Source organism: Thermobia domestica, chromosome 5, assembly GCF_964235325.1.
Source record: "Thermobia domestica chromosome 5, izTheDome1.hap1.1, whole genome shotgun sequence".
NCBI lineage: Eukaryota > Metazoa > Arthropoda > Insecta > Zygentoma > Lepismatidae > Thermobia > Thermobia domestica.
In genome coordinates this window covers 113,176,476-113,189,846 of record NC_137458.1, presented here as the reverse complement: position 1 = coordinate 113,189,846, position 13,371 = coordinate 113,176,476, and the positions used below count along the sequence as shown (strand labels likewise).

General features: G+C 36.1%; 1 protein-coding gene across 3 annotated transcripts in view; it reads left to right on the top strand.

The window, feature by feature from the left end:
* LOC145686037 (uncharacterized) overlaps positions 1–13,371 on the top strand; it is a 136,205-nt gene that overhangs the window by 103,012 nt on the left and 19,822 nt on the right. For all 3 annotated transcript variants that reach the window (XM_081758906.1, XM_081758905.1, XM_081758907.1), the window contains exons 4-6: positions 5,933–5,989; positions 7,100–7,189; positions 9,319–9,622. In XM_081758906.1, coding sequence (XP_081615032.1) covers positions 5,933–5,989; positions 7,100–7,189; positions 9,319–9,622 — 451 coding nt within the window. The remainder of the gene's footprint in view (positions 1–5,932; positions 5,990–7,099; positions 7,190–9,318; positions 9,623–13,371) is intronic.

The window sequence follows — 13,371 nt, the reverse complement described above, 5'->3', positions numbered from 1 at the left end:
CCTGTACAGATTAAACTACACTAAGTGGAACTTTTTAAACTACCAAATGTAGTATATCCGAACTCCAGCTACCTGGATCGGTATCGAGAAATGAAGAAAGAAAAAAAGAACTTGCTGAAATATGAACTAATGTATATTGGTTTTAAAATAGTTTTCGTGAAATTAAGATTGTCGGAATTTTCAGACTGAAAAGGTTGTTTCACGATTTTTAGGAGAAAAGAACCGCAGATACGTGATACTGAGAATTTACTTATCAATAATTTCACATAACATAGATTAAGGGGGCAGACTACTAAAAAATGATTCAGAAAGTAACCATTTTTCGTCTTTTTTTTCCGTAAGTGAAAAGGGATAATGAAATGTAACTTAACCACAATAATAGCTATTCTACACCCGAAAATATGAAACTGAAGAATTTTTAGTGCAGCAATCCATAGAAATTGGTGTGTCCAGAATATGAATTACCCAAAAATCTAGATTAAGCAGCGGCTAGAAAAGTGAACTCAACGGTAATTGATGACTTATGTTGTCTTGGCTCCTTGTTAACTAATTTTTAAATATTTATTTCGTAATCCACAGAAAGTATTTATAATTTTAATAAGTGTAATTTTAATAACTTTCTATTTATTACAAAATATAAACACAACTTACAAACGCATTGTCCCATAATCCTTTTTACTTAAAAAAAAAAAAAAAAAAATCTGAAGAAATAGGTTTATGGGAAAGTAATAACAATGTTATAGAAAAACATAGAAGTTGCGGAGGAAACTGTTGATGTGATAACTTTATCTGAAATTCCTATAAATGCATGCATCAAATTACAAACACATCTAAATGTATTTTGTCGCGTTCACAATTTTCAATATACTGTACGTAACAAAGTAAAACGGCTTAAATAACTGCAAAATTAGTTGTGGCTTTTGCGCCAAATAAGTGCTACCGACAATTAGCTTTAACAGCATAGGAAAGTTAAGCCAAAAATGGCTCTAAACAATATAAATAATATATATATATATATATATATATATATATATATATATATATATATATATATAATATAAAATAAAATAAGAAAGCAAATTTTCATTTTAACACGTTCTATGGACTCCCCTGATACTCCACAGAAAAGTCCCCAGAAATCCCACGTGGGCAACCACCTGAAATGTCATCAATATGGCGGAAACGCAACTACTACTAATGCTCATGCGATAATCTAATCACAGAACTGAGATACAAATTTCGTTCTAGTGCCAAATTAAAGATAAAGCATTGTTTAAGTGATTTCAGGCAATATCGTTCTTAAGTGTTGCCAGCATTTTTAAATATGGTGGTTATCTGAAAAATTGATTTATTCAGTTTAATTTTGTTTCAAATCAGATCACTATAAAACTACCAAATACATACAAATATACACTATCTAAAAATGAGAAGCTAGGAGTGAAAATAGCAATACTTTCTGACATTATTTTTGTTTGGTGCTTAAGAGAAAACAGCTTTGCAAAAGCAACAATTAAGGCAATTTTCCTAACGTTGAAGGGAAAGGATTCACCAAGCAAAACAATATAAAATTTGTGAAGTAAGGGAAAAAACAGAAGCTAGGAGGAGAGAACTTTTTCTTGCATATCACTTGCGACCCTCTAAAATACTACCTCCCCCCGTTCTATGTATCAGCGTTGTCAGGGATGAACAATATCGTCGCACTCGTCACTTCGTAGAGTTTCAGTGTAATTGATTATTTTGGTAGTTATTGGTGCACCTCCCTCAGAAAATCCAGCATCCGACCCTGCATACATGCGAAATATTTTTAGTATTTTAAAGTAATTGATATCGGTATTTCACTTGGCTTTGTAATGGCAAAAAGCTGCATTTTACTTTATGAAACAAAATTATTTAAAATATCAAAATTTAAAAAATTTAGTGTTATAATTTAGAAATCATTTACTGCATTACAAATTACATAACCTACCTCTCTACCATTGCATTTTAACTGTTTCATTCAATGTTTCTGAATTGTTTAGGGTTTTTGAAGTTCTTTCAATATCATCACAAATACAATTGTCGTCTTCTAATGAATTTAATACTAATTTATTTGTACATGATTCTCTCACACATTCTTCACACATTGATGTGCAATGGAGCCCTCCTTTTCGTAACTCACAATTTCTGGAACAGTCACATTTGCATCCACACCACACGAGATGCAGATTATCTGGCGTACGTGTCACGGGTACGTACTGTCTCGCCCCTATTTTCCATCCCCATTCCTCAGGCGAAAGGTGACTTCCCTTCCGCTCTTGTACCTGATAGTACACTCGAACTGCAGCTTAACTTGGGAGAGGCTTGCGAGGCTCATTATATAATTCGGTGTTTTTATTCGCAACAGTTTGGATATATTTCTTAAATCTTGTCCTGTCGAGTCCATCTATTATTTTTGCTGCGCCGTACTATTTCACAGTAAACGCTTCTACAAAAATAAAAATACGTTTAAATTAATACAACGCAAATTTACCCTTTCCTAAAATTAAAAGAAATAAGAGAAAATTTTCTCAGTGTTATTGGAAAAACGTTTCAGTGACCCGCAAATGCAAAACCCAAGTATTCACATTAGGTGCCATGGGGAATAAGTTATTTCTTGACCAGGGTCCGGTGATATTCAAATTTTCTGTGACAGTATTGTGATGAGATTACCGCATAAGCATAAGTAGTCGTAGTTGCGTTTACATAGAACGTGTTTACATAAAAAATTTACTTTCTAATTTTTTTCTGTCTCCAATCCTAATTTGCCTATACTATAAAAGAAAATTGTTAAAGCTGTCTCTTCTTTCGAGAAGGGCTACTGTTGTCATTTCAGTGATTGCGTATTACATCTTTTGATTCCCTGAATCAGAACACTACCGGTACTTAAACGGACTTAAGTTTATTCTGTAAACAGTGCTTTCATCATCGAGGCCTTGTTCATCATAATTCCATGTAACTGCATTGTATTATTCTTCCACTTGCTAAATGACTACTTTAGCATCGTATTACTCATATCTGGTAAAAATATTTGCCTTGTGCATTATTGCTTACTGTAAGGTACTATGTATTGTGCTCGTTGATAGACCATAAGAAATTGGTTTATGTTGCGTATGTCAATTTTTATCCTTGCATACTTTTTTCTTCAAGGATATTTACTTGAAATTCCATGCTCTTTCGTTTCACATTTATTAGCTCGGTGGAACCTTATATAATCCATATGGATTATCTGGTTAGAATTTGTTTTCGTTAAGACTTAATATTGTTGTGCTAACTGCGCATTATTTGCCATATTTTCTAAGCGTAGTTCTCTTCAAATGTTTTGAATGCACAAGTTGTGCAATGTGAAGGGCACAGAAGGCTTCTTTTGGCTTCATGAAGAAATGTGAGTGCGGAAGTCTTTAAATCTTTTTGCTTACTTGGACAAGAATGAAGCGATTGTCCAATTGAACTGTGCGTCGCATGGAAGGTCATCCGGACATTCCTTCCTTTGTCATCCAAGGTCGCCGATATGAGACCTCACAATATCAGTACCACAAAAACTAATGATGAGTTAAGGACATGCTTTGCACGAGATTACAATTTCGATAACTCTTTAGTTTTCGTGTGATTTAATAAGTGGCAGATTATATATAACCAAAAATTTAATATTTTCATTCCTATAAAGCACGTCAATAGTCGGTCACAATTTGCAGCGGCTAATATTTTTCTTCGTATACACTCTGTATCTATCCTCAGTGAGATCGCGTGGTTCCCATGCTAACATTATCCAAAATTTAAAGATTTCAGTACTGAAATAGGACAGCAAATTCAAAATAAATTCAGTCCGCGCTTCTTCTAGGTTATCATGTATTAAGATTTAAAAAATATTGTTACTCCGCATGAGAGCTCTTGAGCAAGTGCGATTTTTTTTTTTTTTTTTTTCAATGGTTAGAACGATTGTCTCGACGGAGTATGTTAAAGAATTAACAGGTAATAGGGATTCTAACTGCCTATTCATAGCCTATTCCATATATGTAAGTAAATTTTTAAATTGTTTTTCAACAGGTAGTCATTATCTCGGCCGAATTCATTAATGGAGTCTGTTTAATGGGTAACGGTGTCTATTCATGTCCCATACATGAAAATGCTTCGCGTGATCCTGTCTTTAGCAGTTTATTATTTTATTACATGGCGATAGAATTTTGGAGGCAGTTTTCAGTATAATTAGTAAAATATTGCAAAATATAGATCAATAACTGAAACATCGGAACAAAATGAAACTTAAAACTACGTCGGACTACTTCCTGCCTAAATTACAGCTTGTGTTCGTGGTGGAAACTTTCATGCATTGAGTCCAGTGAAACAGAGGATAATCCTTCATGCGTTATAGCCTCAGTGATGAAGGAAATACCAGACAGGATTCCCAGCACTAAAATTGACAATAGATATTCAAGAATTAAGTTGGTATTGCGCAGGCCTAAACAGGCCTGGATGTGTGTTGGCTCATTGTCATTTTGGAAATTTGCATCGTTGCTGGGATAACCCTGCCGTAGAATATACCTGTTCACCTAAAATGTCCACATAATCACGTGCAGTAATTCGTGCTTTGGGACTAGTAATAGAACCAACGTTATGAAATTTCGGCCCCACATTAACAGATCCGCAGCCATGCTTAACGGAAGGAGGTAGCCTGGAGCGTCCGCTATACATAAACTCGGTCTGTTGGAAGTAAGGAAAAAGACTCGTCCATATTATATGGACAGACAGTGACTGGATTTTGTGTTCTTCGCACCATTTTCATTTCGCTACCACGGGTAAAGATGGGTTGCCACGTTAGAAGAACTTGTAGCTGTCATTTTAAAAAACTCGAAACCCTACTATATTTCACAATGTACCACAGTCTTGAAAGGGTCATAAAACACTTCCCATCTTGCAAGGAATTGAACGATGCGCAACTTTCTGGGACGTCTTGCTTGATACCTGCTATCGCCCTCCCGCTGACACAAAAGAAAAAAGTTTCGCCGCTTCCGAAACAACGGATTCTTTTGCATAGGGAGGGGGAGTACGCCAAAATAAGTTTTTAATGAGGAGGTTCACTGTTTGTCCACTCGAGTGCAGTGCTGCATGGGAGGTAATACCTTTCTTGCTTACAAGAAGTTGTAAAATCTAAACAGTAGATAGATAGAAAGATCGGGTAGCAAGGTCGTTTTTATGACAGCAAGATTCGCGTAAAATGGAAACGTACCAGGAGTTTCGGAATCAAAATCTGGCATCCAGATGTCGACACGTCGTGGTTATGCAGCCCTCGTTAGGCTTTGGTTATAGAAACTTAGTATTCCAAATGCTAATTGAGCTTTCCATTCTGTTGTACCGCATTACTTGTACGGTTCTTCGTGGTAGTCCTCTCCAGCGTTCGGTGATCCATCTCACGTAGGCTTTTGTCTATCTTCGTCGTCTTGCTACGAGCTTATATCGAGTTATGAACCTTACACTTCTCCTTAATGTACCTAATATCTGGAAGTATGACACCTTCAATATCTGGTCTATTGCACCAACACGAATCCGTTGTATACTAACTTGCGTAACCATTATTTTAAGTAATATGTATTTTAACACACAATTTAATTATACACTCGCGTTTGGTAGTACTCAAATTTGTTTCGGGGGGGGGGATCCACAAAAAGTTGCGTGGATATTTATAATTCAGTACGAGCACTGATAATATTTTTGTGAATACTATGACACAAACTCCTTATGAACTGATCTTGTTACATATCAAAACTTGCTTGTGTATATGTATGTGTGTATAAATGTTATACGTATATGCTTGCTTATGTGTATGGTTTAATGTTACAAGAGTAATTGTGTATTATGCTAATTACTTAGGTAGTTAATGGAAATTAAATGAATCTAAGTAAAATTCTTTAATTTTTAGGACCAAGTGAAAGACAGCGAGCAAGTTTCTGAAGCTGCGAAGGATGAAATTAAAGAAGTAAGTATTGTTAAATTTCAAGGAAGTTCAACTACAACTGTGATACTAGTGGCGTTACCTCTAATACTAAGTTGAAGCACTCTATAGATTGTCCTTAGTAAAATAGTGCTAAAGCTGCACCAGTGTGATTAAACTTTCGATCCCCTCATCCAGAGGCGGATCTAGGTGAAAACTGGGGACAGTTAGAATCCAAAGTATGGTAGGCACATCGTATTACTAGCAACTTCCAAAAATTGCTAAATTATTAAACTGGGGGCCTAGACCCCTCAGGCCCCGGGCTAGATCCTCCACTGCCCTCATTGGCTTTCTCTAGTTTCTTAAAGAGGGAAGGTCAGATCATTTAAAATTTTACAACACACTAATCTTAACGGCAAATAAGACTATCTGATGTATGTAGCAAATAAAGAAGTTATAGGTTGGTCTTGCACTTTTCTTTAGATACTGAATTAATTGTGAAAACAAACAACATGGGTTTTGCAAGATATTCAAAGCCTTATTCTGATTCAAATAAGCTTTCGGATCCTATACTTCATGAACCAAAAAGCCTTAATACTCCGACGGCAAAATTTTGTCACTTTCGAAGTATACTCATGAGCCTAGTTTGAAAAAGTTTGAAAAGCCCAGTATTATGTTTAAACATTCAATTTTGATTGTTTTTGCGTAGTGATGTATCAGTGTAATTTCATTTTTATGTATATGTAGGTAAAAAATGATACATACAGTATTGCTTCCCGAGACTTTCAGGCTGCTTGTTCAGTTATAGAAGTATATCATTAATTAAATTGCAATGTGCTTTCACAGTGAGTAGTCCTTTAAAATAACTTTCTTAGATTTGAAGAGAAAGTTCCTTCAAATACTGATATTTTTGTTTAAGTTTAAATGTTAATTTCTGGTTACTTTAAAATTTCTTATGTGTAACCACCAGTTACTTTCCTTCCTTTAAGTTTGATCAGTTTTTGAAAGTTCAATCAATCAGTTCTCTGTGTATATTATTAATCATACTTGACCATGGAGTTATATGGAATTTATCACTTTATTTGTATAGATCGTTAAAGTTCCTCATATAAAAATTATTTTGTCTATAGTATTAAGATTGAATTTTAATTTCAGGAAGAGCAGCAAGAGAAGACCGAAGAAGAGCAACAGGCTGTTAATGGAGAAAGCAAAGAATCAGAGAAAGCTTCCTCAGAAAATGTCGAGGTTAGTTGTAATGTTTTGACCTTTTAAAGTATAGACTTAACGTGTACTATTAGATACTACTCGGTGATTCCGTTAAAGATATTCCGTGGTGCACAAAAATGTATTTTACAAAATTTGAAACGTTGAAGTTTTTCCTTGACATGTAACAATTTATTTTCGAAATTTTCCCCACCTTCGTTTGTATTAAATCACAAATTGCGTACAGCCAAATTTATTAGGAAAATTTCCAGACTACTGATCTTCCATAATACTAGCCTTGTTTAGCAAAATTCTAAGCTTTACCTATATACTGTTGTCCAGAAAGTTCGGTGAAAGTGCCTATATTTCGAATGGGTTTTTATCTTACCTGGAACAACAGTTAATGTCCTTCGAAGTAATCTGTTAATGGTATTGCACTTCTGGGAATGGTCGTAAGTCCTGAAAACCAGTGGCGTACTCTTTAGAAATGGCCTTCAGCCGGGTCATAACATCCCCTTGGATGTCCGAAATCCTTTGATCCTCCAAAGCGGATTTCAATTTGGAGAACGAAAGGTTCAGGGGAGTATGGTGGATGATTGCGTGATATAAATCCCCTATGGCCCATGAACTGTAGCATCAGAAAGGCAGTGTGGCCGTGTATTGTCGTGGAGCAGGGACTTTGCTTGGCGTACTAAGGGCGTATCAGCCTGATTCGTTCCAGCAGTCGTTTCACTATTTCCGCGTATGAAGCGGCATTTAACATGGTACCCTCAGGGATGAATTGTTCATGAATGAGACCTTGAGAGTCGAAGGAGCATTGTCTTTATGCGGAATCTTTCACTTCGCACCTTCTTGCTTCTCGATGATCCTGGACCTCGCCACTCCACTACTTTGACCCTTGCCTTCGAAGTTGTATCTCAGGCACCAGGTCTCGTCGCTCGTGACGATAGTTTCAAAGTAATTTGGGTCTCCACATAAAGTTGCATTTGTTCCAACGTCAAAGTATGGGGTAAGAGTTGGGAGCAAAGCTTGCGTTTACCCAAATCCTGGATCACTGAGATGGGCTGTCTCACGACCAATTTCCATTTTCAGTATACTGTCCGGGGTGCGTCCAGTTGTAGGCAATCTTTCGGGGACAATCTTCCAAGGTGTCCCCGCCCTTCTCGGAAACATTGAATCTACTTATAAATACACTTAAAGGTGACCGCACGTTTTTCTTAAACATTTAGCATTTCATGAGACCCTTTTGCTGATTTTTTTTTTTTTTTTTCCAAGCTTGAAACAATATTAGTTCCCTGCTCAATTTTTTGTTTTGACTGCGCACTACATCATTTTTACAATGTGCTGTTCCAATACAATAAGCACACTCGCAGCGCCGCTGCTGGAAACTTCAGGCATGTCTTGACCTGTCCCAGGGCGTAAATAAGGGCCCCGCAGACCCCGCATTGCGCATAGAGCCATCATCCCCCCCCCCAAATCGTGAAGTGGAATGTAGAGAAGGGGCCGCACTCCACGCTGTCTGCTGGGAGGCCCCCAAACCTTTAGTTACGCCACTGACCTGCCCGGCGTGGGATGCAGCGGTGGCAGCGCACTTAACGACCGTGAGCAGTATGACCGACGTCATTCACCAAACTTTCTGGATAGAGGTTATTTGTAATCATAGGTATAAACTAGACAAAAGAGGTTTCTTAACTCAAATAGGTATCAAAGCATGATGATCCTAGCGGATTTCAAAACAAAAAGAGTGTTCTTTTTTTTTAAAAAAAAAATGTGAAATAAAAGAAACTGTACTGTAACTGTTTCAAACATTGGACTACTTGTTAGGTCAATTCTGCTAATTGATTAGTTAATTGAAGAAATTGTTCAAATGGTAATAGCAAGTTCTACCTTCTTTGAATTTGTAACTCGCAATTTTTATCTAGGAAAGCCTGTGGAACATCAGCACAAAGTAAAGTGAAGAGTTATACTATTATTAGAGATATTACTATAAACTCATCATATCTCGTAAACCTCTTCAATACTAATTTGATATAATTTTTTCAATGAGTGGAATTTTTATAGTTAATTCCTTAAAACTTGGTAAAAAGAAAGAAATTTTAGATATTGAAATATTGTCTAGTATACTAATATTGAAGTAATAATTTATACACTAAACATTTTAATCATTTCAGAGTGAAGTGAAAAGCGAAGAACCAGAAGCCAAAACAGAAGCACAAATAAATGGTCAAGAGCAGAGTGTAGAAGAAACAATTTCTCCATCCACGTCCATTCCAGTCGAGGCTAAGATTGAAGCCGAGACCTCTCCCGTAGAGAAGTCCATAGGAGAAACCGAGCCCTCTGGGGAACAAACTGATGAAACGAAATCTCCAAGCCCCTTGCCAGAACAAGCAGAGACAACGGCAGAAATAAACTCTTCTCCAAGCTCCCCTCCGGAAGAACAGATGCCAGAAGAAACTACCAACACTGCCATTCCAGGTACTTACATTCAGTACATATATCATGCATCTCACATATGCAGGTGATTCTTCCCAATAAAAATTGTTTCGTGTTCCGTACAGAACACTTTTTTTTTTCCTGCCTATATACGATATTGTTCGGTTTAGTATGTATGATTATATATATATATATATATATATATATATATATATATATATATATATATATATATATATATATATATATATATATATATATATATATATAAAATATAAAATTATAAATAACCATACTTTCGTATATAGTATTAGGGTGGTCCTTATTTCTCGACTTCCAGTTTTCTTGTCTCACCCGATAAAATGATTCCATGTTAGACCAAAGGAACCCGTGGCAGAAATTAGCTCAGTTTGATATAGAATGATGCCCCCAGCGACTTCGTTTTGCATGGCTGTGTAGTATACAGTATGGGATGAAGGTACTTGGTACGTTTGGAACGGTTAGAGCAAGTGACACAGTCGAGATAGAAACGCGTTTATTAATGTATAGTACAATAATCGCGGCTGTCTTGGATTCAGGTCCAAGTTAATAGTAAGGGACATGTGACAGTTTTGGGGAAGCTTTTCACCACAATCATATATCTGACGTTATTTCCAACTTACCTCTAATCATATAATGGTTATTACCTTCAAAATATCCGTTCACTAACGTAGAATTGTCTTTCCGAACTTACAAAAATAAATTTGCCTGATTGGATTGTTTCGTAACAACATAATCGCAGGGTATTTGCCAGACATTTTCTTCAGTGTGTGTGTGTGTGTGTGTGTGTGTAATGAATTAGAGATGGGTGTAAATTGTAATACATTTTATGTTAAAAAAAAAAAAAAAAAAAAAAAAAAAAAAAAAAAAAAAAACGTATCTTTGCTTAATACTACATATACATTATAAATTTAGCATAACCTCGGCAAAGGATTGCATTATTTGCTATTTTATGAACACATTTTGTTATTCTCACTTTCACGCGCGCTCACATACTTGCCCTCATACATATTTTTTGTTCTACCAAAGTTGCATCATGTTCATTCTTCACGTATCTTTATGCATAGTTGTTACCTATACATTTCTATGAGGTTGCTTTAACCAGATGTTGCAAGCTTTATCCAATCAGTTCATTTAGACTTCGCTCTTCTACTTCAAAACCGGAGCGAATATCATGAATATATATACGCTTTCTATACATGTTTTCATTAAATCGTTCATATGTTCACAGCTAAGTCGGCATCGTTCTGAACATAACATTCTGTTTTTATATTCTAGTTCGACTTCAGGTTTATTGACATTACAAATGCTGGTCACTTCAGTTAAGTCAGGTGAATCGGGGGCGTTTCTGAGGACGACATAGAAGTAAGACAGCTGTTGGAGAGTATTGTCAAACCTTTTCTTCATGTTGCTGATATTTTTCAACTAGTAATTGGAGAGAAGAACCTTGAGCTCTTGAAGTTTCAAGTTTTTTTTTTTTTTTTTACATTCTCACACCTCCAGATTTTGCCTTTCCTACAACACTTTCAGCATGTTCTGAAATCTCCTCAAAAGTGATATCTTCCAAATGTGCAATGACACCTTCCAACAATTTGTGCTGTAACCGTATCATTCCACTTGATATCTGCAGACATTTGCTTAGTTTTGCAAGAGGCTGCAAAAATGTATTGGTGTGAGTACTAGTGTGAAAGTTGTCGATGTCTTTCTTTGTTCCAACAATAATCCAACAGTATCTGACATGTCTCCTTCATCAATATAGATATGCTTTAACGCAGTGTATATTGCAGCATGTTTGATTGCCACAGAAAAATTACCTTCATATGAAAGCCACTTAGTAGAAGCAGGTTGCACCAATTTGTGAGAACTAGCGACTATTGAAGATTTCACTTCCTGCAGAAGTTTCAGCTGCTTGTGATTCCCATGAAATGCTGTGTACAGTTTCATTACATTTACAACCCTTTTGATATCTTTTGGAGTTCCACACGTCCTTATGAAAGCCAGTTGCAAAAGATGGCTTCTGCAATGAACGAAAATCAATCTAGGTGAAACTACTTTGAGACGTGCTTGAACTACGAATTTTTCACCGCTGAAATTTGAAGCCCATCAAACGCCACAGCAGTCAGTTTTGCAGTACTAAGCCCTAATTTGTTTTTCACGAATAATTCTTTTTGATGCATTGTGCCGTAGTAGACTGAACTGGAATGACACCAACGAAGGTCTCCTTCACTTTGCAATCCTCTATGTAACGTGTACAAGTACCCAGAATTTCTCTTCCATTCATATCTGTGCACTCGTCTGCCAGGAGTGAGAATTTACTAATTCTAGAGAACTTTACTTTTGTAGATTCAATGACGACACCAAATGATTCTATAATAAAAGTAATAGAGTAATGCGACAAGTGATATGCATTCTCTGGTGAGTTTCTTGTATGCTGCTTTATTGTTCTTGAATAGTCGAGCAATGCCACTGCACTAACTAGGGGTCTCCATTTGGATATATGTGGTATTTCTTCGGAAAATAGGAAATGTGCGATTTTGAACAAATCTTTAGTTACTACGGAAATACCTTCACGCTGAATGTTAAACTGCTGATGCACTTGAGTAGCAACACTGTCACTTTGCAATGAAGCTTGTACTGCACACATATGGTTTTTGCTTTTGTCATGTTTTCTTCCCTTTTCTGAAAGTTTTCTAGATGTATATAAAGACAAAGGGACTAACAACGCCGGTATTTTTTAATTATTCTGCCCATTCATTTGACAGACTGACGCTCTCACACCACCATTTCTTGTTTCAAGCTCTGTTATCGAACAAATGAAACACGAGCAGTTTACAATGCTACTCTTGATGAAACAGCCTGCGTGCGCCACCACCAGAGCACCAGCTTGTCACGGACAGATTTTCAGTTCCTTACTGCTCGTTTGAAGTTATCTAATCACCTTCATTTTACTGATTATAATGAACCAGCTTTGATACTGGTATCAGATTTCAGTTCTAACATGGATTGTTTATATGATTCTCAGTGTAATACTTCAGACGATTTCGTGAGTAGAGAAATTAAAATAGAAAATCGAAGCTAATAGATTGAGTTTCGTGCCAGGTACCAGAAAAGCATCACCAAGAGATTTATTGGGCTATATTTTACACTTATGGTACTGATAATAGTAATATAAAAAATTGTACACCCTCCTTTTGGGGAGGGGGGGTATCAACCTGTTTTGCCGGGGGAATATTGCCTATCACAGGGAGGGTGTTATGGGGGTGTAAAAAAAAAAATCCCTGCATAATCGTAATTTTAGGAATAGGGAGATAGACGCTTACATGGTATTTCTGTTATTGATTAGGTTATAGAATGAAGAAAGGACTTACTAAGGTTCATTTTAAAATGTCGGCGGGAGCTCATGTGGTTCGGATTCCACGTTAATCAGTAGGTCCACGTCTCACATAGCCTCGCTGCTGAAAGAGACGCTATACTGAAATTCAACATCATCATTTTAAAATGTATAATTCATTGTCGGTAGTAAATAAATAAAAAATAAATAAATAAATAAATATTATTATTATTAATTAAAAAAATGTCCTAGCTAGAGAAGGTACCAATTTGTTGTTACATAATTAGAATCTACATTGATAGCTATAAAAGATTAGCTTAAAAGCATAAAAGGACGAAGTACATTACAAATGATAGCCTGTCTTACAGAAGACCTCCAGCACTGTTATAAACTTGTCATTTCAATACTTAACAAAATGAAA